The 21,253-nt window shown below is 40.6% G+C and overlaps 1 protein-coding gene across 2 annotated transcripts in view; it reads right to left on the bottom strand.

The window, feature by feature from the left end:
* Positions 1–828: 828 nt before the first annotated feature.
* The window catches only part of LOC143028476 (integrin beta-PS-like), a 49,862-nt gene continuing 29,437 nt past the window's right edge, over positions 829–21,253 (bottom strand). For both annotated transcript variants that reach the window (XM_076190631.1, XM_076190630.1), the window contains exons 10-19: positions 14,776–14,940; positions 11,907–12,026; positions 11,655–11,782; positions 9,498–9,603; positions 9,017–9,179; positions 7,999–8,105; positions 6,400–6,529; positions 5,875–6,027; positions 5,603–5,742; positions 829–4,196 (exon numbers count right to left, since the gene is read on the bottom strand). In XM_076190631.1, coding sequence (XP_076046746.1) covers positions 4,134–4,196; positions 5,603–5,742; positions 5,875–6,027; positions 6,400–6,529; positions 7,999–8,105; positions 9,017–9,179; positions 9,498–9,603; positions 11,655–11,782; positions 11,907–12,026; positions 14,776–14,940 — 1,275 coding nt within the window. In that variant the 3' untranslated portion in view covers positions 829–4,133. The remainder of the gene's footprint in view (positions 4,197–5,602; positions 5,743–5,874; positions 6,028–6,399; positions 6,530–7,998; positions 8,106–9,016; positions 9,180–9,497; positions 9,604–11,654; positions 11,783–11,906; positions 12,027–14,775; positions 14,941–21,253) is intronic.

Below are 21,253 nucleotides of genomic sequence, written 5' to 3'. Positions count from 1 at the left end.
TTTTTTATGTTGGTATTGTCTGTGCTGGATTGTCATAAAAGTATGGGGCTGATGTCTGGAAGGGTTTGGTGGAATAGGGAGTTCACTGGTCTACCTTAAAGTGTTTATTTCATAATCTTGGAGAGCAAAGGTGCTTTTGTTTGTATTTAGAAATTTAGTCATTTGTGCACAGTGATGTGGGTCATATACTAGGGAGGTAGCCAAAATCAAAAGGCATAATTCCACTCCCATTCACCACACCTCACTCCCTCTCATCTCAGCTCCTCCTGGATGATGGGTCATCCCTGCATCTTGCCCATTGCCTTAGGTCAGAAGCAATGCAGCAAGACACAGCAAAGCTACTTTATTTGATCAGCAACCCCCTTCTACATCCCCTCATGTAGAAACATTGAAGATGGGGAGAAATCCCACTGGGCTGCATCAAAGTATTATTCACACAACTACTCCCTTCCATGCATCTCAGTATCATCCATACACAGTCATTATCGACTCGCCTGTCTTCTCCCTTTCATCCTCTTGCTCAGTGCCTCTTTCACCCCATCCATCCATCTCATCCTTGGCTGCCCACTCATGTTCACTCCATCTACCTTTCCCTTCCACACTTATTCTACTAATCTTTCTTCACTCATTCATCCCATGTGACCAAACCATCCTAATACTTTTTCATCAACCTTATCTTCCATCTTCTGTTTCACCCCCACTCTCCTCCTCATCTCCTCATTTCTCACTCTATCTAACCTTGTTTCTCAGACACTTCATCTCAAACACATTTAAACTCTTCCTCTCTTATGTTCCATGGGTTATATATAGGTTAGGAAAATGAAACTCTTTTCTGAAACCAGCATTTTTAATACAAAGTGGGATAAATGGGCATTTCCTGGGGGGTAATTGGGTAACCCTACCAAACTGTATACAGTATTACTGACTTGGACTTCTTTTTTTCAGATGCTAATCTGCTCATCTGTGTTTCAGTGATGTTTGGTGGGTTGAAGGAACTGATCAAATCACAGCCAGGTTTGATACATGAATTCAAATACAAATGCTAGTCCATGACATGGGGTAATCAAGCATCCTTTGATTTTTTTTTTTAATCTTTAAATGTGTCTGGTATTCTTTTTGATAGTTTGCCAATGATAGATATTCTACATGCTACAAGTTCTATGCCTTATTGCTATTTCTCCCTCTTTTTTTTCTCCATAGATGGTGTGGCATTTCCAGCCTCTTGGTGGGTCCAAGCTGTAGAGGACCTACACAGATGACAATTTGCAAGAGGCTATCAGATGGGCCCATGAAGGAGAACCATGTGTATGGCAAAGCTACTACATATTCTGAACATGACTCTCTGGGATTATCTCAGTGGTGAGTGGAAAACAAGTATAACTGGGTGACAGAGCTTTGTTACCAGCTCAGAATTACTTAGCACATTGAGAAAGATCTGAAATATATTGTGAAAAAAAATTCTGGAGAAAGCTAGTACAGTAGGGGACAGGTCAACTCCATGAACTTCAAGTTAACTCACTGCAACTCTCAAAATCACTGCACATTTTTATCATAACATAATTCAGATTGCCTTGCTTCTGATCCAGGGCTGTGGGTGAGATGCAGAAATTATCTGTCATCTAGGAGCCAAGAAACAGGGAAGGAGGGGGTGGTGAATGAGAGTGGAATGGATGGGAGTGGGTTTATGCCTTTGACTTTGGTGGGAAGAAAAAAAAAAAAAAAAAAAAAAAAAAAAAAATATCAGTAAGTTAGGTTTGGGTTTCGTTTGGTTAGATTTGGTTGGGCTTGGTTAGGGATGGGTTGGGCTTGGTTAAGGATGGGTTTGGTTAGGTTAGGGGTGGGTTTGGTCAGGACTGGGTAATGTTAGGATTATGTTAGGTTAGGGTTGGGTCTGGTGTGGTTAGGTTAGGGTTTGGTTTGATTAGGGTTGAGTTTGGTTAGTGCAGTGAGCTAGCATTGCAGTGAGTTGACATATCACAGGATATCAAGGACAATGTGCTTGGAGATGACTAGATGTGGGCATTCATGAATATGCTGCCCCATAGAACTGCCAAAATATTAGCAGTGACCATACTGCATCTACAGGCATGTATCCACTTGACAGACAAGAGGTTAATGGTAAGATATCAAAGCCAACACCTGGTGCACACTTGGTCAGCACAATGCTTATGGAACTCCTAGAAGAACTCTGAGAAGCTGACCAATGTGGGAAATCAATTCAAGTTTCTTCAGGAAAAGGCAACTCCTTGGAAGACATTACTGCAGGTCTGTCTGGCTTCCAGTCCTATAGAAAGTGAAACCCAAAGTGAAAGCTACCCATCAAGCCAGATGCCCCCCTGACTGTGTCTGAAGCTCAGAAGATGAACTTTATACTACCCTTACAGATGCCAGGAAAGCCAAAAAGTACAGCACAACCTTCAACTGGATCACTTGGGAAGGAATCCTATGTGATTAAAGATATTTAGGAAAGAAGGCACCATGTCATTTTGTAGGTACATAATGATGGAAAGAACTCGTGCTCTCCTCTCTGCTTCCTTTAAGTCTTGGTCACACATTCAAGATTGTTATCAAATATTGTGAATTTGAAAAGCTGAAAGACTACTTCACTTACAGTATTCTAGACTTCCCTAAAGAGAATTCAACAATGTGTTTAATAATAATTTCTCTTAGTTTAACATTCAGTTTCTCAGTGTGTAATGTAAAGGTGATTTGACATTTGGAGATAAAAAAAAAAAAAATTGTAACTTATGTTGTTTCTCCTGAAACAAAACCATTTAAGTCATGTAAGTGTGACTGGCTTTAAGGAACCACAAAATTGTGACTTCTTTAGTAAGGACAGTGATGCAATTGTTAAACAACTTCCAAAACCTTTGTGAAAAACAGGATGTGTTTCAACAAGGGTGACTGGGGATTTGGCCATGCACTATAAATGTGAGGTATGAAGTGTACAAATTAATGTTACTTTTTGCAAGTGAACATATTTCTATACTTACGCCAGCAACATTTATCATCAAAAGTCCTACTTATGTTATCAATGGTGCACTTGTTCTTTTGATAATTGGTTTATTTAAGGTGAAAAATGAAGAGGGTGTCCATTTACCCCAAAGCCAAATAGGACTCCATCTTCTTTGGATTGTATTATCTTGTGTAATTTGTTTATAAATATGGCAGTGCCTTCAAAAGGTAGCATAAATAGAGCTTCAAAATCATTCCTCACTTTTTTCATTAACCCACTGGTAATTTTGTATATATATATAAACAATTACCCCATTGCAGGGTATGTAACTAAAAGTTGATATGATGAAGAATTAAAGGTTTAGCATACATGATCCTTCAAATCTCCAAAGTCCAGGGTTAACTCTTACTAGATAGTTTCATTTAGTTATGTGGCATTCCTTTAGTAGTGATGGAATTATGTTGGTGCCACACTATGCTGCAGCACCAGATGTGGTCAGATTAGGCCAGACTGTTTTTGTTTCACTGGGTTACAGGTACCATGGCCCCCAACACATTTATACAAAGCTTTTAGGAGGCCAAACTGTCAAGTCGGAGGAAATAAAAACCCCATTATTTCCTTGTTAACTTTTTCAGTTTTGTTTTATTCATACCTTCTCACTGGCCAGGCTGTTGAGCACAGAAGCTACTATATGTACCAAGTTTTGCATGTTTTGTACAAACAGTAGGCCCAGAGTGATTTTTTTACTTTGATCATTATATCAGTGCTAGTCAGAATTTGGTGGAAAAAAAAAAAAAAAAAAAAAAAGAAGGAATTTCGCCGGCTTTTATTTGAATTTGATTTCAGGATTTCCAATGTTGGCAGGCCTGTAACCCAATGAACAGAAAAAGTCTGGCCTTGTGGGAAAGTTCAATTAGCTTAATGATATCACCTGGCAATAGCCAGAACTTTATGTAATGACCACTACCTCTCCCTAGTTAAAATACTATCATAACCTTTTGAGTCTATTTACTCATAAGGGAGACTGCTGTAGTCAACAAGCCACAACAGTGGCATGGGACAGTGTGGCATTGGCGTTAGGTGTCTCTTGCAATTCTTACTCTTAAACTGGAAGGTAGCACCATGAGAAAGAATGGAAATCATGCAGGGGTGTTGTAGAGACAATCTTTTGGCATCCCTATGAACCAAAAACAGGGTTCTCAAAGGTGTTGGTTGCAGGCTGGTACAGAGGATTACCTGCCTGGAAAAAAAAAAGATAATGGATAGATCTGTATAAGAATTCATTATTCCAGGTTATCAACCACAGTCATCAGTTGGGCCCATTAGATAAGGTGAGGTTAAAGCAATGTAGAATGAAATGCTCTGTGTCTTTATGTGGCTGTTGTATCTAGGGCAGTTAAAGTGTTGTTGAGTGAACTTTGTTGTTACTGTTATCATGCGAGATGATGACCTAAACAAAGGTGTGCCAGTGTAGTTTTTAGGAGTGACTGCTTAGTTGGGCTGATGTCTTAGGAGTCAGGTGAAGTAAAGAACTTGGAGGTCTCTTGTGGAGTGCTTGTTGCAACTCATCAAATCAAAATATTTGTTGCATATAGTTTCAAAGGCTGGAAACCTGGAGCCCTACAGCAGCTGATATTGGTCCTTGATCCTTCCTATATATATCTCTGAAAAGAAACACTGAACTGTTGCCCGTGTTGTAGCGTCTTATTAGTGTAAGACAGTTTGTCACCATCTTATATCAATAGGATGAGTGGAGCAGTTGCTGACTGTCTCCTGTGTGAAAAGGTGGAATGAATGCAATTGAAAATTTGTACAAATTGTGGTCCTAGTCTTCAGACTGTCAGCCCCTCAGAGCTGCAATTCCAAGTGGAGATGGGGTTTCAATAGATTTGATACATGTACATGAAACACTACCATCCAAACCTAAAGCTGGGTCCACACTTGTTGCATTTCCATGTATTGTATCATCTTTGCGTACCACCTAGTGGTATGATATGGTGCAACAGGGTATTGTACTCACTTGTTGCATATCCATATACAGCAGGCAGATACACAACAAGTGGGTACAATACCCTCTTGCACTGTATCATATCACTTGGTGGTATGCAAAGATGATACGATACGTGGAAATGCAACAAATGTGGACCTGGCTTTACATGGGCTGTGGCCAAGTCAAAACATAAATCTCCTTCATACACAGTTATTACCCATTTATGTCTCCCTTCTCAGCTTTGGTATGTAAGTAATAATCTATTATTTAGCAGGGATGGACCAATGATGGGTACCTGCTTGTGCTGGTCCCACAAGATGGACAGTGGAGCTGCCCATTCTCAAAACCCATCAACATCCTTGGGAGGTGCAACCCTGAGGGACTGACACAATGTCTCAGGAACTAACCTATAATCTCTTCTCAACTTCAGATTTATTTCTTGCACCTTTTCATACTTGGAGAGCTGACTAATTTCAGCTGGTGACCTAGAAAGTTCCACATATAGGATCTGAGGACCATTATCATCTGTTATAAGGCTTTGGGTTTACAATTGGAGAAATTCAAGGGAACAATTTGTTGCAGCTATGAAAAACAGTGTTCTTGTCTCCAACTGGAACCAGTAGTGTTTTTCTGATTTGTATATTATGTTTACTTACTGTACTCCATTTGGCTTTGTTCCTTTCTTCTTCAAATTTTGCAAACTCCCTTTTGTCATGAATTGTTGTAAGGATCTTCCAGATGATGAGCGTCAAGAGGCCAATGGCTACAATAGCACCAATCACACCGAATACTATGCCTGAAGAGAAGAAAATCATCAGTCCAGAGGTGGTGGGAAATGCATATAAAATGAATGGTGTAGGGAAAGACAAGATACAGAGTGACAGGGAAGAAGAAAGATTCATAGTAATTTCTTAGATGAAGTACTCACCGGCCAAGAAGACAACCTCTGGACAGTTTGGTTCACTCTTGGCAAATATCTCGTATGACTCTGTGGCAGCATTGTAAAAGTAGGTATACTGGTACTCGCAGTAGGAGTCTTCATGGACATATGTGCACAGACTAGCACCTCTGTCAATCTCCTCTGTGTGAGAAGTGGTAACAATTGATGGTTTATTCATTCAGGTACATAATTCCTTTAATAGGATGATAAATTTATAGCTTCATTACAATGACCCTGTATAGATTCTGTAGTGACAAACCCTACATACATTTGTTCAACTGAGGGGCAAACCTTAAGCTAATAGAGAATTCTGCATAGAACAGTACAAAAAAAAAAAAAAAAAAAAAAAAAAAAAAAAAAAAAAAACATACAGATGTGTGACTTATAACATCCTGGGAGGGGGGGAATTACAGAAACTGTAATGAACTTAGAGCAAAGTATGTGACTTGAAATTATGAGAGAGGATCTGCAAGTATTCCCTTCCTGTAAAGTTAGGCACGGAGACATACTGACCTTGTAAAGATTCGGTGGGAATGGGGCGGATGGTGCACTTTCTACATTCAGCTTCATCAAGTTTCCCAATATCATAAAGAAGACATAGGACACAGTCCTGGTACTCTGCACATTTGGTCTTTGGACATGTCTGGAGGTTGTGCCATTAGTATATTGGCAAATTGGAAAAAGAGAGTAGAAGTGAACAGTGAGGCCTTTGAAAAAAGTAGAGATGAAAATAAGGGGGGGTCCGAGTAGTTAGTACTGCCATGATTTATAGCATTACAGTAGTGTTGAAATGTGTGTTACAGTTAAGGGTACCAGACACATTCATTGTACACTTAACTGTACAGTAAGCAGCAGTGGTATTATCAATGGTAAAGGTTGTGTTAATTGTATTGTTAACATGACTGGTCCTATTAACAGTATGGATAAGGATACCAGTGAATTGTGATATATTAGTTTTCATTAGATAATATAATTTGTTCCCTTGTTTACATTTTGTGGTTTCTTAATGCCTTTGTAGAATCTGATTCTGTCCTGCAAAGGTTCTGTGTTTGCTTTGATCATATGATTGATCATTATCACTTGTTTGTGGAGCCAAGAAGGCTGCCACTCTAATAAAACCTTTAAGTTTGTAAACATAATTTTACTACATTAATAGTACCATTAACTGTATCAATCAGGGTACAGCATGGTCTTCTTGTCATTGATCTTACTTTAAACTGCTGTATACCCTTCTTGTCCACCAGTTTCTATCTATATACCAAGGACTTCTCCCCCATTACCAGGGAGGTAGCCAAGTCAAAAGGCACATATCCACTCCCACTCATTTCACTCTCATCCACTACACTTTCCTCCCTCTCATCTTAGCTCCTCATGGATGGTGGGTCATCCCTGTATCCTGCCCACTCTCCTGGGTCAGAAGCAGTACAGCAAGTCAGAGCACATCCACAGCAAGGTTACTTCACTTAACTGGCTACCAATCTCCTTACCTCTCCTGGGGAGAAATCCCTTCGGGCTGCATCAAAGTATCATACACAACCACGCACTAAACCCTTGCCTCATCCCCCACCCCTCCCTTCCTTGCATCACAGTGCCATCTGTACACAACCATTCTCCATTCACTCCTTTACCCTGCCTTCTCCTTTCCTTGCTCAACAGACATTCCACTCTTGCTCAACACCCCTTTCACCCCATCCATCCATCTTATTCTCAAGTTCACTCCATCCACCTCTGCCTTCCACACCTATTTTACTAATCTTTCTTCACTCATTCTTTCCTCTTTGCATCCATCTGTCCTCCAGTTAATGGTGCCTAAAATCACTGTGACCTTAGGGCAGTAGTTCTTAACCTGGGGTACCTACCCTCAAGGGGTACGAAACCTTGAACCTGGGGGTATGAGACATGATAGCCAGTGCATGGTACTGTATATTTACAATGAGAAAGCAAAGCAAGATTTGTATCACTAATCCCTTTCATGTGTTTGCATTGTAATTGTATTGGATGGGGGTATGAGAAAATTTTCTGAGATATCAAGGGGGTACTAAGGGCACTGAAGTTGGTAAAGAACAAATGCCTTAGAGTTACTAGTAGCCTTTCAGATGTGTTTATACTTACAGGACATTCTTCACAGAACTTTCCAGTGTATGGGACATTGTCCACTTCCAAACACTGACACCGGCCACAGGCACAGGTACCATGTCCTGAACAGACCTCGCTGCCACCTGATGTAAAATAGGTAGGCATAAAAAAGGTGACACAAATGAGTTACAAGTTTGTGCCTATGCAGTTGAGCACTAAAGTAAGATGTTTTGTACACATCAAGATATTAATCTGTCTCTTCCTAGGTTGAAAGCCTCTTTCATCTAGTATGTTCTCTGAGATAACATAGTTTCTTTCTTGAGTGACTCATGGACTAATCTGGTGGCTCTTGCCAGTTACTGGGGAGCCTTGGGTCTCCTGCATGATAGATATGGGGCAACAGATTGATTGAGCTCAATGGTTTAATTAAACCTGGGCTACTGTGAATGTAAGGCTAATATAAAAATTAAAAAAAACGTTTACTACAAAGGATTTTGCAGATGCTTTATTCCGGCTCAACAAAACTCTTGTAATCATCCAAATGTGAAAGATTTGCCAAGGTGGAAAAAAGAAGTGAAATGTATGAAGACAAGAAAAATAAACATCTTGCATGACTCCATATGATGACCCCTTGGCTAGTACAAATCATATGTGATCACATATCTCCATTCTTTTTTACAGTAAAGTTTGAATTGTAAATTATTTTCTACATGCATGTTCTGTATAGCAAAAGGGCCTTTCCCCCTTCTAAGTGGGTGGCTGAGTCAAAGGAGACACCCACCACTCATCCCACATCTATAAAAAATGTCAGTCTATACCTTTTACCTTTTCCTCTTTACCTGACTTGCCCTCTCAAGCTTCACTTTCTTCCAATACATCATTTTAAGCTTTTCAAAATTCTCTGGCAAACACCTGTTCTCCTTTGTCTCCCTCACCTTGCACTTTGCTTCTATTCTTTTCTGTATATTTAACCCAATTCTAAACAATCAATCTGTTTCCCCAGACCCATGACCCCCCCCCTGTTGGACAGTAAGATGCGCCTGTTGTCACTCACCATCTGCAATGCAGATGTCATCTGCGGGGCAATTACAGAATTGCCCTTGCCAGCCTTGATTGCACCTGCAAGAGTTGCACTCACACTCGCCATTGTTTGAGCACAACTTCCCTTGGTTGCGACACTTCCTGCGGTTGCACTCACAGTGAGTACCCCAGATGTCCTGTGAGACCCAGCCAGGGATCATGATGAAAAGAAGAATCTTTATACAATGGTCACATTTCCCTTGCGCACAGTTGCCAGCATTTGTAAGTGGTTTGTGTGCTAGGACAGAGACTGTGTTTATTTACATCATAATAATATTTTGATAAGATTTTTAGCCCCTCACAAAGATTAATGGTCCATAATGTTGCTTAAATAGTCACCATGGAAATTTTACAGATCTAATTTTGACTCACAAAATGGATGTCTTTTACTCATCGCAAGCTAATTGTAGTTTCTGGATTTGGCCAAGGATTTGGATTTTTGTAATGCTACTGACCTCATACATTGTTGAGGGTTGCCTGCAACTACACTGGCCACACTGACAAACACCCTTGCCAGAGCACAGCTGTGTATCGTTTCCTTTTCTACATAGATTCTCATGTCTGTGCAAATAGAAAAATTGAACAAGTAATATTTACAGGTGAGAAGTTTATCATAGAAATAATAAATGTGTGTCCAGGAACATTGAGAACAAGACCCAAACCCTAATATACTCCTCAGCTGTGGAAATGCTGTTCACTCATTTCCAAGACCTATTAAGATGTCATGCCCTGAAATACGAAAGATGGGGATAGGAATAGGGATGATGTTAATGTAGTTTCAAGACTTGCATATTTACTCAAAACTGTGGCAGTGTCTCCTGCAAAGTATTCATACCACTGTTGAAAAAAAATATGACATTTTTGAGGTGCTATGTGGCATTTGCACTGAGGAAAGCCTGAAAAACTCGTTAATCCTTCATCACAGAGATGTCCCTTCAACTGAAGGAAATTGTCTGGATTTAGTCAAAACATAAAATAAAAAGGACATGACTATACGAGATAGGTCATAACTTCTTCATTATAACATTGCTGCAGGTAAATAAAACCACCTGATATCAGCCAAAAAATAATTAGGGGCTCGGGTTCTGAATAGCGACTGTAATAACAGCGACTGTCAATAGAGCGACTTCACAACTGCGACTCTTTTAAAACAGCGACTATCACAACAGCGACCACATAATAGCGATTGTATTATAAGAGCGATTGTCATAACAGCGACATAATCGCATCTACTGCATGAAACTGCTCAGTAATAAAAAATTGAAACCTAAAGGGAATCGAAAACAACATTTTATTTGGACTAGCTATAAAAGTCACATTATTTAAAAAGAAAAAGGCTAGTCAAGCCAAACAACAGAAAGTCATATAGTCAGCTGGAGGGACCACGGGGGAAGGTCTCGAGCAAGGGAGGGGTGGGGTAGGTAAGGGGTGGGGGAAGAACACCAACCCACGGAGGGAGGAAGGATTGGATTTGCCCCAACTTGCGTCCTTTTTGTCCTGCTGTTTTGTCAGATCCTTGATGGTCCTGCTAGAATGTCCCACTACTTGAATATTACTCAGCTCAAGTGTCTGGGTGAGGAGGGAGGTGATGTTGCTGGTTGGTACGATTAGTCTTCTTGTTGGTTCCTTTTGTTGTTGCCAACCTTCCATTATTTTAATTAAGTAATATTCAAGTAGTGGGGCATTCTGTGAGAACCAATGTCAGTGTTCTTGATAAAGCTCTAATGAGCGAAACGTTGTACTACCAATATAGGCTTCGACCTCACATGGTGTTGTTCTTCACATTCTTGTCGGCTTTTGCCATTTGTATTCAAGTCTTAACAATCCAAACATTACTATGACCGACAACCGAGCAACCGACCAGTAAATTCACTTCAGTGAACTTATCTCACAAAGTGAACATAAACATGTAAACACGAACAAATAAACATGAGCGATAGAAACATAAGTCTGCGACCTTTTGAGCATATTTCATTCTGAACCTATCTCACAAAGTAAACACAACTGAATGCGTAAATACAAACATGAAAACACAAACAATTGAAACATAAGTCTGCGACTATTCTGACCGGTTGATAGTAAAGTCGCTATTGTTACTGTTGCTGTTATAATGCGGTCGCCATTATGACAGTCGCTGTTTTGAAAGTCGCTCACCTGATTACGTCGCCCATATGAAGCCGCTATTATGACTGTCGCTGTTTTGACAGTTGCTATCTGGCCCGGATCCCATAATTAGGAATTAGCCAGAATAAATTCATTTAACATTTGAGTAAAATCAGTACAGGGCTGCCAGTAAAGCAAAAAAGAAGGATAGAAACATACAAAGTATTGCAGGGGAGGGAAGGATGTTGTTGGTCATTGTACACTGAATGCAAGAGTGGTAATACCCAAGTGAGAGTGTACAGGATAAAGAGTAAGGAGATAGCTTTTTGAGACACGGATGTAGGATGGTGCTGTAATTTTCTTTTCTTTTATTTTGAGTTGGATTCATAAAAGAGCTCCAGTCAAAACAAAGAAGTGTGGAAGTTTTGGAAAGATAGGATAGGTTTTACGAATGTATGCAGGTGCATCCACCTAAGCTATCTTCTTAGTTACATTTTCACCAAACTTACTCCTGAGTAGCGTGGGTGTTCTCAGAGTTGCATTGACAGTTCTTGCCATATGAACCTGGGTTACAGGCACACACGCCACACTGGAGTGTGCCTGCATCACTGCACATGTCTGAATTATCTATCCGTTCCTGCAAGAGAAGGAGTCCCATGAATAATATCATTAGTTCCTTTATCATATAAGCTGACTTATATTCTTAGAAATGTATGCAATAAAAGATGAGTATCTCCTGTTGTACACCTGTAATGCCTCACCTTGCCTCCTTCCTTCTCGCACTCACAGTCGCATTCGATATTCAGGTCTATCCGAACCCTATCCAGGCCAGTTGTGATCTCAAAGAAGCTCTCCTTGTCCTCCTCCAGGCATTGGTCAGCCTGTGTGGTAGGTTGTGGTCAGTAAACATTCTGTGATTGGGACTGACATTGCATGAACTTGGAGATGTAGAAACCTAAAATAACAGCTGTCCTCTAGTCAAATGATTTTATTTTGGTCTCATGGGGATGTACAATCTATCTATCCATCCATATATATACATATATATCTCTATCTATATCCCAATAAACTTCTTCTCCTCTTTATGGGAGGTAGCCAGCCAAGGTTTGCACCCATCCATCACCCATTTCCCTTCCATCTTAGTATATTGTGGATAATGGGTCATCCCCTGTTCCCTGCCCACTGCCCAGGTCAGAGGCAGTGCAGCAAGACATAGCACATCCACACTAGGACCAGACGCTTCACTAATATGGCAACCCTCCTTCTTTGTCCCCTCGTGCAAAAATAGAGATGACAAAGGAAAAACACTCCAAGTTACATCAATTCATATTCCATTCACAACCATTCTCCACTCACACCTATCTCTTATCTTCTTCCTTCCCTGCTCAACAGACATTTGCCTTTTACTCAAAGCCCCCTGCACCCCATCCATCCATCTTATTCTTGGTCTTCTCCATAAGTTTACTTCATCCACCTCTGCCTTTCACACTCCTTTTGCTAGTCTTTCCTCATTCATTCTTTCTTTGTGCCCAATATTCTCCCATCAACTGTATCTGCCAGGTTCCTTTCCAGCCCCACTCTTTTCTTCACCACCTCATTTCTTACTCTATCCATTTAAAAAACATTTAAGTTTTTTTCTACATAAATACATACATACACCAATGGGTTTTTTCCCCTTACAAGGGAGGTAGCCAAAAAACAAAGGCATAAAATTCACTCCCACACATTCCCTCCCCATATACTCCACTCCCACCCACCTCTTCCCTCCCTCTTATCTTGACTCCTGGATGATGGGTCATCTCTACATCTTGCCCACTGCCCTGAGTCAGGGGCAATGTAGCAAGACACAGCACATCCACAGCAAAGCCACTTCATTTAATTGGCAACTCCTCCTCTCTGTCCTCTCATGCAGAAAAAGTGAAGACAGGGAGGAATCCCTTCAGGTTGAATCTAAAATATTATTCAAACATACTCCCTCCCCCCATCCCCCACGCACTCTTTTCCATGCATCTCAACATCATCCATACACAACCATTCTCCACTCACCCCTATTTTCTGTCTTCTCCCTTCCTTCCTCAACAGATAATTCCCTCTTTCCCAATACCCCTTTTACTCCATCCATCCATCTCATCCTTGGTTGCTCCTTCATGTTCACTCCTTCACCTCTACCTTCCACACCCCTTTTACTTATCTTTCTTCACTCATTCTTTCTGTGTGTCCAAACCATCCCAATACTTTTTCATCAACCCTGTCTCCCAACACCCTTTCCACCTCCACTCTCCTCATTTCTCACTATCCAGCCTAGTAACCCCTACCATACTTCTCAGGCACTTCATCTCAAACACATTTAAACTCTTAAGTTATGTTCCATGTTTCTGTCCCATACAGTGCTGTCAGCACAATCACTCCTTCATACAATCTCCTCTTAGCATCCATTCCCAAATATTTATTTCTCATTACACTTTTCAATCTCCCAAGGCATTTACTTGCTTCTCTCAATCTACATTCTACTTCCACCTCCACTCCTCCCTTTCCTGCCACAGTCAAACCCAAGTATCTAAAGCTATCCACTTCCTCCAGTCTCCCTTAATTTTCTTTCTACCTTCCTTAAATTCCAAATCTGTGCTCCATACAGATTCACAGGCACAATCACCCCTTCATACAGTCTTCTCTTTGCATTCATCCACAGGTACCTATTTCTCATGACACTTTTTATTCCCCCAAGATATCTACTTACTTCCCTCACTCTGGAGTGTACCTCCACTTCTATTCCTCAATTCCCAGCTACATGTGATCCTAAATATCTAAAACCATCCAATTTCTCTAACTTCACTCCTTTAAGACTTACATACATACATATACCAAGGCTTTTTCCCCCTTACAAGGGAGGTAGCCAAAAAGAAAAAGGCATAAAACCATTCCCACCCATTCCATCCCTAAATACATTTCACCCCCCTTCACCCTCCCTCTTATCTTAGCACCTCCTGGATGATGGGTCATCCCTGCACCTTGTCCACTGCCCTGGGTCAGAGGCAGTGTCGCAAGACATAGCACATCCACAGCAAGGCCACTTCATTTAATCGGCGACCCCCCTCTCTGTCCTCCCATGCAAAAAAGGAGAAGACGGGGAGAAATCCCTTCGGGCGGCGTCAAATTTTTCTATCACATACTTCCTCACCCCATATCCCCCACCCATTCCACCTCATGCATCACAGCATCATCCATATACAACCATTCTCCATTCACCCCTGTCTTCTGTCCTCTCCCGTCCTTCCTCAACAGACATTCCCCTCTTCCCCAAAGCCCCCTTCACCCCATCCATCCATCTCATCCTAGGTTGCCCCCTCATGTTCACTCCCTCCACATCTGCCTTCCATACCTCTTTTACTAGTCTTTCTTCACTCATTCTTTCCATGTGTCCAAACCATCCTAATACTCTTTCATCAACCCTATCTCCCAACTCCCTTACCACCCCTGTTCTCCTCCTTACCTCCTCATTTCTCACTCTATCTAGCCTAGTAACCCCCATCATACTTCTCAGACACCTCATCTCAAACACATTCAAACTTCTTTAAGACTTACCTCCAGCTAACTGCCACTGTCAATTGATTAATCTGTTCATCAACTCACCGTTATCTCAACAAGGAACTCAACTTCATCACCTTCTCTCAGTCCATCACACATGCTGATCTGCTTGGGAGGACCGCCGTCCAAGCATGATGAAAACATTCGAACTGAGGCAATGGATTCCGACGAATGGGACAGGGTTGATAGCTTGATGGTTGAAGTGATCTTCTGAAGAAGGTTGGATAAATTCAACTCAGTACAGGATAACACTATGACCATTGCATGTGAATGTATATTAATATACAATTGTTTATATATACTCTTTTTTGCACCCACTATCAATATTTATCTATATACCAAGGACTTTTTTCCCCATTACCAGGGAGGTAGCCAAGGCTATGACAAAAGTGAAGAAACACAATTAGATTCTCCTACTGTTAACACGTAAATGCCGAGATCTTTTGTTGCTATATTGTCTTCCAAAAAGTGGGCAGTAAATTCAATAGGTAATAAGCTGCATTTTTACAGAGTGAAGGTATGAGTGTGAGGTATACCTTGTTCCCCCTGTTGAAGCAGATTGTAAAAATGTACTATGGAAATTAGAAAAAATGTGTACATGGCCTTTATGATGCAGCTGGGAAGTGGTATCTAACAGTAAAGAGTCTTGTTGGAGATGGGCTGTATTCATGTAAAAACTGACCCTGCAGTATTTTATTGGTATTAGAAAGAGGAATTATGTAGCATCTTCTTGATGCATGTAGACGACTTCCTGCGGGGAGGGACAATAGTCTGAAGAAATGATCATTAGCAAAATTAGGAAACAAATTAAGATCAATGAGCAGAGCAGTGCTACTTTCAAATATATTGGACTTGATATTGTACAGAATGAACATGGTGTCACAATTCACCAAAATGAATATTGTAAATCTCGAAAACCCATAAATACAGGTGCTATGAGAGGACTAAATATGAACATGCAGTGTGAAAAAAAAGAGTTTTGGGAGTCTGGTAGGCCAACTAGGGTGGTTAAGTGGTAATTCAAGACCTGCTTTATCATATGATGTTTTAGAATTTAGCTGTAAAGTAAATAACCCAAAAGGAGAAGATCTGACTTAAGCAAATAAATGTTTAATCCCTTTGATATGATGACGCCTATGCAGGCATCATGAGGAGCAAGTGGGTATATGACGATGCCGATGTTGGTATCTTGATTATATTTATTTTGTAGTTGTAGCTATGGTTTGGGTCTTTTAATGTGTGTGGATGTGGTACAGACAAGAGTAAAAGGGAAGAAATAGGCAGAATGTTTGTGAGAAGAAAGATAGATATGTTGGCTTGGAGTGAAACTAAGCTGAAAGGAAGGGGCGAGTGTGAGTTTGGGAATGTAGTTGGTAGGATCTCAGGAGTGAAGAGAGGACAAGGGAGAGAAGGGGTGGCTATACTTTTAAGTGGAGTGGATGAAGGTGAAACTGGGAAGGGAAATATGGGTTTTTATAAGTGCATATGGGCCTGGTTGTGAGAAGATTGTACAGGAAAAGGAGGCATTTTGGATACACTTAAATGAGTGCATAGAGGATTTAGGGAGAAATGTCAATGTAGTGGTATTGGGAGACCTTAATACTAAGCTAGGAAATGAACCAATAGACAGAGTGGTTGGTGTTGGTAAGTGTGGAGTTCTAGGAAAAAATCATAGTGGAGAGTTGATGGTGGAGAAGTGTCTAGAAAGAGAGTTGATCATAGCAAATATAGTGTTCAGGAGGAAAGTCAAGCATAAGTGCACATAGGAGAGGGTAGTAGATAGAGCATTAATGGACTATACAGAGGTAACCAGGAGTATAGTAGAGAGAGTTAAGGATGTACATATTCTAAGGGGAGAGAGTGGTGGAATATCAGATAATTTTTGGTGGAAAGTAAATTGAGATTGGAGGATAGATGGAGAAAGAGGAAAAGAACAGAAGTAGGAAGGTGATTAAAAGGAATTGCTTAAATGAGAAAGAAAAGGAGAAGGAGTACAAGAAGAAGCTGAGAGAGGAGTGGGAGAGAGTGAAGGATAAAGTAGAAATAGGAGTGGAGGAGGAATGGAGATGGTTCAAGGAGGGAGTCACAAGGTGTGCAAAGATGGAGTGTGGAACAAGGAGGATGGGAGGAAATAGAAGGAAGGATAGTGAGTGGTGGGATGATGAAACAAAGAAGTTCGTAGAAGAGAAGAAGTGAGCTTTCACATGTTGGTTACAAAATAGGACAAAAGAATCATATGAGAGGTACAAAGAAAAGAGAAGTAAAGCATACGATAAAGGAGGCAAAGGGGAGAGCAGATGTGAAATGGGGTAAGAGTATGACAAAAATGTTTGAAAATAATAAAAAAATGTTTTGGAAAGAAACTAAGAGAGGAAGAGGAGGCAAATCAAGTAGAGAAGAAAAGGTAAAAAGTGCAGATGGAGAGGTGATAATGGAAGAGAAGGTAGTAAGAGGAAGATGGGCATAGTATTTTTGGGAGTTGCTTAAATGTGAAGGAGGATACGAAGGGAAAGGTAGTTGCAGTGGGAAATGCTAAGAAAATGACTGATGAGTGAGGAAAATGGAGAAGGAAGGATGAGGTGAGGGTAGTTGTTAAGATTATGAGAGCAGGTGAGGCACCTGGGTTGGATGGGTGTTATGCAGAATGTCTAAAAAAGGGAGGTGCAGTGATGATGGGTTGCCTGGTGGGGTTGTTTGATGTTTGTTCGGGAGAGGGTAGAGTGCCGGAGGACTGGAGGACTGCCTGTATGGTTCAATTTTGCAGGGGGGGGGGGATGGGTGAGTGTGGTGGCTTTGGAGGGATTGGTTTGTTGAGTGTGGTTGGGAGCGCATATGGAAAGGTCTTGATTTGGAGGATTAGGAGAAATACAGAGGGAGTAATTGGTGAGGAACAGTGTGGGTTTGGGACAGGTGGGGGTTGCGTGGATCAGATTTCTGTGGTGGGACGGATATTTGAGAGGGCTGTGGGAAAGGGTGGGGATGTTTTTTGGGCTTTTATGGATTTGGAAAAGGCTTGTGACAGGGTGGATGGGGGGGCACTGTGGGAGGTATTGCAGATATATGGGATAGAAGGAGAGCTTTTGAGAGCAGTCAAGGGTTTTTACGAGAGTAGTGGAGCTTGTGTTGGAGTCAGAAGTGGAGGGAGGGAGTGGTTTGGGGTAGGGGTGGGACTTTGTCAGGGGTGTGTTGTGTTGCCTTGGCTGTCCAATTTGTGCATAGATGGAGTAGTGCAAGAGGTAAATACAAGAGTAGTGAATCAGGGATTGGAGATGGTTAAAGAAGATGGAGAAGGGTGGGAGATGAGCCAGTTGTTGTTTGCTGATGACACTGCCCTTGTAGCAGGATCAGAGGAGGGATTGAGGAAGTTGATGACAGAGTTTGGGAAGGTGTGCAAAAGAAGGAAGTTGAAGATAAATGTGGGTAAAAGTAAGGTGATGAGATGCACAAGGGGAGAAAGTGGCAGCAGACTGGAAGTGAATATTAAGGGTGAGAGATTGGAGGAAGTAGATAGTTTTAGATACTTGGGGGCGAATGTGGTGGGAAAGGGAGGAGTGGAGGTGGATGTTGAATGTAGATTGAGAGAAGCAAGCCTTGGGGGATTGAAAAATGTAATGAGAAATAGACATTTGGAAATAGATGCTAAGAGGAGATTGTATGAAGGAGTGATTGTGCCAACAGCGCTGTATGGGGCAGAAACATGGAACATAAAAGAGGAAGAGAGGAAGTTTGAATGTGTATGAGATAAGGTGTCTGAGAAGTATGATAGGGGTTACTAGGCTGGATAGACTGAGAAATGAGGTGAGGAGAAGAATGGGGGTGGAAGGGGAGTTGGGAGAAAGGGTTGATGAAAGAGTATTGGGATGATTTGAACACATGGAAAGAATGGGAGAAAAAAAAATAGTAAAAGAGGTGTGAAAGGCAGAGGTAGAAGAAATGAACATGAGGGGGCAACCAAGGATGAGATGGATGGATGGGCTAAAAGGGACATTGGGAAAGAGGGGAATATTTGTTGAGGAAGGAAGGGAAAAGACAGAAGATAGGGGTGAATGGAGAATGGTTGTGTATGGATGATGCTCTGGTGCATGGAAGGGAGTGGGGGGGATGGGGTGAGGGAGTATGTGTGAATGATATTTTGGTGCAGCCTGAAGGGATTTCTCTCCGTCTTCTCTTTTTCTGCATGAAGGGGATGGAGAGGGGGGTTGTCAATTAAATGAAGTGGCCTTGCTGTAGATGTGCTGTGTCTTCTACACTGTTTCTGACCCAGGGCAGTGGGGAAGATGCAGGGATGACCTGTCATCCAGGAGGAGTCAAGATAAGAGGGAAGGAGGGGGATGAATGGGAGTGGAGTATGTTGGGATGGAATGGGGGAAATAGCCATTGGTATATGTATGTATATAGACCTAACTTCAGCATTGAGCAGAATGATCCCCTGATTCAAGAAATTGACAGGGCATCCCAATACAAAAACTTTGTGATCATGGGGGATTTTCACTACAGAAACATTGACTGGGAAATTTTATTAGATCAGGAAGTGCAATTGTTTTTAGATGTGGTACAAATGATTACTAATTCTATAAGGGGAGAGAATACTCTGGACTTATTATTAACTAAAAATAAGAATCTAAGAAAATATGTAAAAGTGTCCTTTAAAAAAAAGTCTAGGCTCTGGTAACCAAGAAATAAGATTTAATATTACATGGGAAGAATTAAATAGCACAAATGATATTCTTGTACCTGACTTCAGGAGAGCCAATTTTGATAAGATGAGAAAATATCTAGGACAACTGGTCACTTATGAGACCAACCTAGGGGGACTATGACAGGGTAAGATACACGGTCATCTGGTACGTCATTAGCACAGTCAGATATTGGGTCATAGAGGGCAATATGTGTGCCACTCACAAGTGTGTGGTCACTCACAAGTGTGTGGTCAACAGCATGTTCAGCGATCTGGATGAAATGTACAGCAACTTAATAGCTTTGATCTTGAATGCACAAAATAAATTTATTCCCTTCAAAACAATAAAGTCCAATACTAATATTCCCAAATGGATGACGGATAGGCTGAAAATTGAAATCAGAATAAAAAGAGGGCTTTATGCCACAATCAGAAACAGGGAAACACACCTTAGATCTAAATATAACGATGTGGCTAGACTGGTTAAAAAGAACATGCACACAGCAAAAAGTAACTACAAAATTAAGGTTGGAAGACAAGCAAGATCCAACCCAAAGTGCTTCATTCATCTTTACAGAACAAATAGTAATGAAAGGATTGGCCCAATTAAAAACAATGAAGACATCATGATAGATTTGGAAGATAAAATGAGCAAGGCATTTAATAAATATTTTCTCACGGTGTTTACAAAAGAAAAGGTTAGATATGGTACCTGACTTTGACCCAATTTTCTGTGGGGATGTAGGAAGTCGACAAACATCAGCATTAGTAAGATAGAAGCAGTCACACAAATTGAAATATTTAAGGCTAAAAAATCTCGGGGTCCTGACAAAAAATTTTGAGGGTTCTTAAAAAGTGTAAATTTGAAATCTGTGACCAGCTAATGGAAATATTTGATAAGTTGGTAGACATTGGTTTTGTGCTTATTGCTTAGGGGCAGGCAAATGTTCCTGTTTTCAAAAAGGGAGATAAATCATTTGTATGCAACTGTAGGCCAATCAGTTTGACATCAGCTATAGGTAAAATAGTTGAATCAATAATAGTTAATAGAATCAGAAATCACATTGAGAGACATAATTTGATTCATGACTCTCAGCATGGGTTCACTAAGAATAAGTCATGTATAACTAATCTTCTACCTTTTTATGCTAATGTCTTTAAGGTGTCAGATAACAGTGATAATTACAGTGTTTTACCTTGACTTTAGTAAAGTGTTTGACAAGGTGCCCCACCAGGGACTAGTAAATAAAGTTAATGCCCATGGCATATGTGGAAAAGTGTTTGAATAGATTAGAGCTTGGATGAGTGACAGAAAACAGCGATGGTGTAAAATCCCGATGGGGGAGTGTTTTTAGTGGAGTTCCCCATGGCTTGGTTTTGGGTCCCTTATTACAAAGGATTACAAAGACGGAGCATGCCGACAGGAGACCTTTTGGTCCATATCAAGGTTGGATGTGAAAAAAAAAGATAAATAGATAAATAAATTAATAAAAAAACTATAATAAAGTAAATAATAATAAATAAAATAAATGCATAGGTATAGTTAGATAATAAACAAACAGGTAATAGTAAAAAATAAATTCACATATAACTAATAATAAATGAGAATCAAACAAATAATAATAAACAAACAGACAAATGATAACAAAACAAATAAACAAATAATATAAAATATATGACACTCATTACAGCATCTTGCTTAGGTGCTAATCTAAATGATTCTTAAAGCTTTGAACTGAACTACATTGCACTGCCTCTACATTCATTAACTACACGGTTGGCAAAGTTGGTTCTACCCAGTTCCAAATTAAATCTATTCCCTGACAGTTTGAGACCATTGTTTCT

This window comes from Oratosquilla oratoria, chromosome 9 (assembly GCF_046742065.1).
Source record: "Oratosquilla oratoria isolate Oo_2021 chromosome 9, ASM4674206v1, whole genome shotgun sequence".
NCBI classification, from domain to species: Eukaryota; Metazoa; Arthropoda; class Malacostraca; order Stomatopoda; family Squillidae; genus Oratosquilla; species Oratosquilla oratoria.
The sequence above is the reverse complement of the archived record's forward strand: the minus strand, read 5'-3'. Positions and strand labels throughout refer to the sequence as shown.